This window comes from Hoplias malabaricus, chromosome Y (assembly GCF_029633855.1).
Source record: "Hoplias malabaricus isolate fHopMal1 chromosome Y, fHopMal1.hap1, whole genome shotgun sequence".
In the NCBI taxonomy this organism is placed as follows: Eukaryota; Metazoa; Chordata; class Actinopteri; order Characiformes; family Erythrinidae; genus Hoplias; species Hoplias malabaricus.
The window spans coordinates 1,361,994-1,365,490 of record NC_089820.1 but is presented as its reverse complement, the minus strand read 5'-3'; the positions used below and the strand labels follow the sequence as shown (position 1 = coordinate 1,365,490).

Below are 3,497 nucleotides of genomic sequence, written 5' to 3'. Positions count from 1 at the left end.
AATGGCTTATATACAGTTTTTTGTGAAATGTTATTTTTATTGTCCTCAAGTTTATTCGGCTTGGGCAATATGGAGGAATTCTGGAATTGCAGTTTGTTTATGGGGAAAACGAATTCCAATCTTGCTTTTCACATACTGGGTATTTACTTCCTGTGGAAGTGCATTCAATGCCGTTGGATACCCCTTACACAAACAAGTACAGTAAACTTGATCTCAGTGTTTTATTAAACATTTTTATAAACAATAATTTTATAGTTGGAACACTGGAATTTGGTGAAGGGACGGGGGAAAAAAGCAACCTCTGATTTTAGGTATGCTGTGTAGTTTTGGCCATTATCCTTACAGTGCCATGCTATCAAAGATGGGAGATTTTCAGATTACATGAATAGATGCAGTTTGGTAAAAGTGTATGGTTTATTTTGTTCTTATATTCTAGACATATTCTTGTAACTGAAATTCTTGAATTTGGAAACATGTTGGCCAGTTATTTTAAAGTAATAATAATTAAGTGTATCATTACAATGCTGTCAAGGTCTTCAGGCCTGTTGCCTGTAGCATGGCTGTTAATTAACCACATTTTGCCTATTTCTGTGCAAAGAAACACAGCCCTGTTCATAACATGGTCAGTTACTCTGACTTTACAAATGGCCTTGTAAAATGTGAGAATATTATTTCTGAGAAGGCATATTAAATATTTTAAGGCTTAACTATATTTTTGTTTGATTCAATCCAAAATGACTGGGGTTTTAATAACACCCAAATCATGGAATTACCAATCCATTAATTTAGATAAAAATAGGTTCCGTGTGCCAAGCATATCTGATTATCAGCAACATTTGTAGTAACATTTTAAAGTCTTTCAAAAATATTCTTCTTTAAACATTTCCTTATGTTGGTTCTGTGCTGTTAACTTTGCCTCACTTTCCCCAACCTTGTTGCATTCTTTATCTTCTATCACCTCCTCCCTTGATCCAGAGAGCATAGCAGAGCTCCGGCTGGGTGGCTCTTTCTCCTCTACAATCACTTTACTCATGCTTTTCTTCCTATTGTATTGAACCATGTTTCTGCAGCGTCTGCGGAAGGCCGGGTCACAGCAGGCGTAAAGCAGAGGGTTGAGGCAGCTGTTGATGTATCCAAGGCTGATGGCATATGGGTGGGCTGCCACCAACCAGCGGTCAAAATCGCAGGAGTAGGGCAAGAGGTTAAGTTCCACTAAGGCTGAAAGTGTTTTGTTGACATGGAAGGGCAGCCAGCAGAGGAAGAAGGCCAGGACAAGGGTGACAATGACCCGGAGGAGCCTGCGTTGGCGTTGACGGTCAGGTCGTCCCAGGCTGAAGTGTCCAACCAGTAGTCGTCCTAGTGAGCAGTAGCAGAGCAGGAGGATAATAAGAGGAAGTAGGAAGCCCAAGAGTGTGGACTTTAAACCTAGCGCTGCTGACCATATAAGCTCTGCCCTCTCCTTTGCCAAGGGGTCTAAATCTGCTGAGATCATGCTGGAGTAGTCCATGTCACACAAGTACACTGTAGGACTTTTACCATCTTCATCCTCCTCCAGCCAGTCACTCTCCGTTTCCGTTTCCAAGGGCACCTCTCGGACAGCTCGTAGAAGCAGAGCTGGAAGAGCCAAGCAACAAGCTACAACCCACACACTCACTACAACCCAGCAAGCTCTTGCCGTCGCCCTTTTCTGCATACTATTATTGCTTTTGCTGCAGGCAATCACGCAGTAGCGTTCCACGCTGAGTGCGGTCAAAGAGAACACGCTGGCGTACATGTTCAGTGCCACTAGATAGCTGCTCGCTCTGCAGAGAGTGCTCCCAAATTGCCAGTGGTAGTCCAGTGCAGTGTAGGCTGCCCACAGTGGTAGGGTCATGACGAAGGCCAGGTCAGCCAGAGCCAAGCTTGCAATCAGGGACTCTGTTACAGAACGTGAAGTAGAGGATGGAACTGGAGCTTCCAGATTCTGCTCCAATTGGGAGTTGCTGCGTCCCCTACCATGGCAGTCCAGGTATGCCCACAGCACTAGACCATTACCAAGAGTGCCAGCGACAAAGACTACAAGGTAAACAGCAGGAATCACCACCCGGGTCCCACTCCACTCACTATAGTCACATTGTGTAATGGGGGAGGGGGAGGGGGAAGTGGGAGTCAGTGACCACTCTATCTTAGACATGGAGAAGAACACCAATATTGACTTGTTCCTTAAAGTAGATGCCTTTTTACGGTCTTCTAGCTAAGACCAAGACCGGTTACTGCTTAAATTTAAAACTACAGAGCAAGACACTCAAGTACTGTACTTATATTGCTTGAAATGTATGGAACTGCATTGTACAGGCTGTAAGGGTTTGAGTTAATATTTAGCAAGTGTGCTATATGCAGATCTCTCTTCTGGATGATAAAGTTAATCTAAATAAAAAAATAGAATAAATAAAGCTGCCTGTGAGACACAAGGATAACCGTTAATTATCAATCGACCACACTTCCTTTGTACCACGGCGATGGAATCTGCAGTATGCTGACCACCCTATTCCATCTCCGATCATTTCCATTTAAATCTCTTTCAGCTGAGCTTCCTGTAAGAAACAAGGAATGAAGAGGTGTGAAAATACTGACTGCACTTTTCTATAATAAAAGACTTTAATACTTTACATGGTTTAATTCTTTATAGAAATATTCAATATTTATTAATACAGTTAGTACAAGCTTGAAACTGAACAGCTATTGTCTGTAGCTTAAACGTTTTATATTTAATAATAATAAAAAAAGAAAATACAAACAATATATTTATTCATTACAATAATTAATAATTAAATAAAACTAGACAAAAGTATTGTCATTCTAAAACACCTTTGGTGTCAACAGTGATGATTTTTGTTTTTACCCTTTTGCCCTAATATTGTTTAGAATTGAGCACTGTACTATGACACCTTCAAGTATTATGTTTATTGTAATCCTAATATCAAAGTAATATACTGGTAAATAATTACACCGTATTACTATTGTGTTAGGATCACAATTACACTATACTGTGATATACAACCAGTGCAGTCATGCAATATTTGTCTTCAGCTAGATTCAGAATTTTAAAAATCTTTTTAAAAATACGTTTTCAGAGAGATTATGTGCTTGGCCAAAAAACACAAACAAAAAGCATGTACTGTAAGGCTTCACAGAGCAGTAGAAGGTGTTGCTGCAGCACAAGGGGAATACATTTCCCACTGATAATGCTTATTTTGTAAAAGATTAAAAATTAAGACTACTTCAGTTTTCAGGGCACAATGTTTGAAGGATTATTTAATAAAACTTACCTTTATCAGAAAAATGTTTTAGAAAGAAGAGGCATCTCTGCAGCTTGTCTTCTTTCTTCCACTTTTGTCTTTCTTTTCCACTTTTTAGTCTAAGCTGGATTTGTCCAACACTGCATGAAACCGACGATGTAGTTATGAGTTTCATGGGAATCTCCACATCCTTAAGAATCCTTCTCTCTCTCTCTCTCT

General features: G+C 40.0%; 1 protein-coding gene across 1 annotated transcript; it reads right to left on the bottom strand.

Moving 5' to 3' along the window:
• Positions 1–859: 859 nt before the first annotated feature.
• Positions 860–2,173, bottom strand: LOC136679762 (apelin receptor A-like). The gene has a single exon (XM_066658435.1). It carries the CDS (start codon positions 2,171–2,173, stop codon positions 860–862), a length of 1,314 nt encoding a protein of 437 aa, XP_066514532.1.
• Between the last annotated feature and the right edge of the window lie 1,324 nt (positions 2,174–3,497).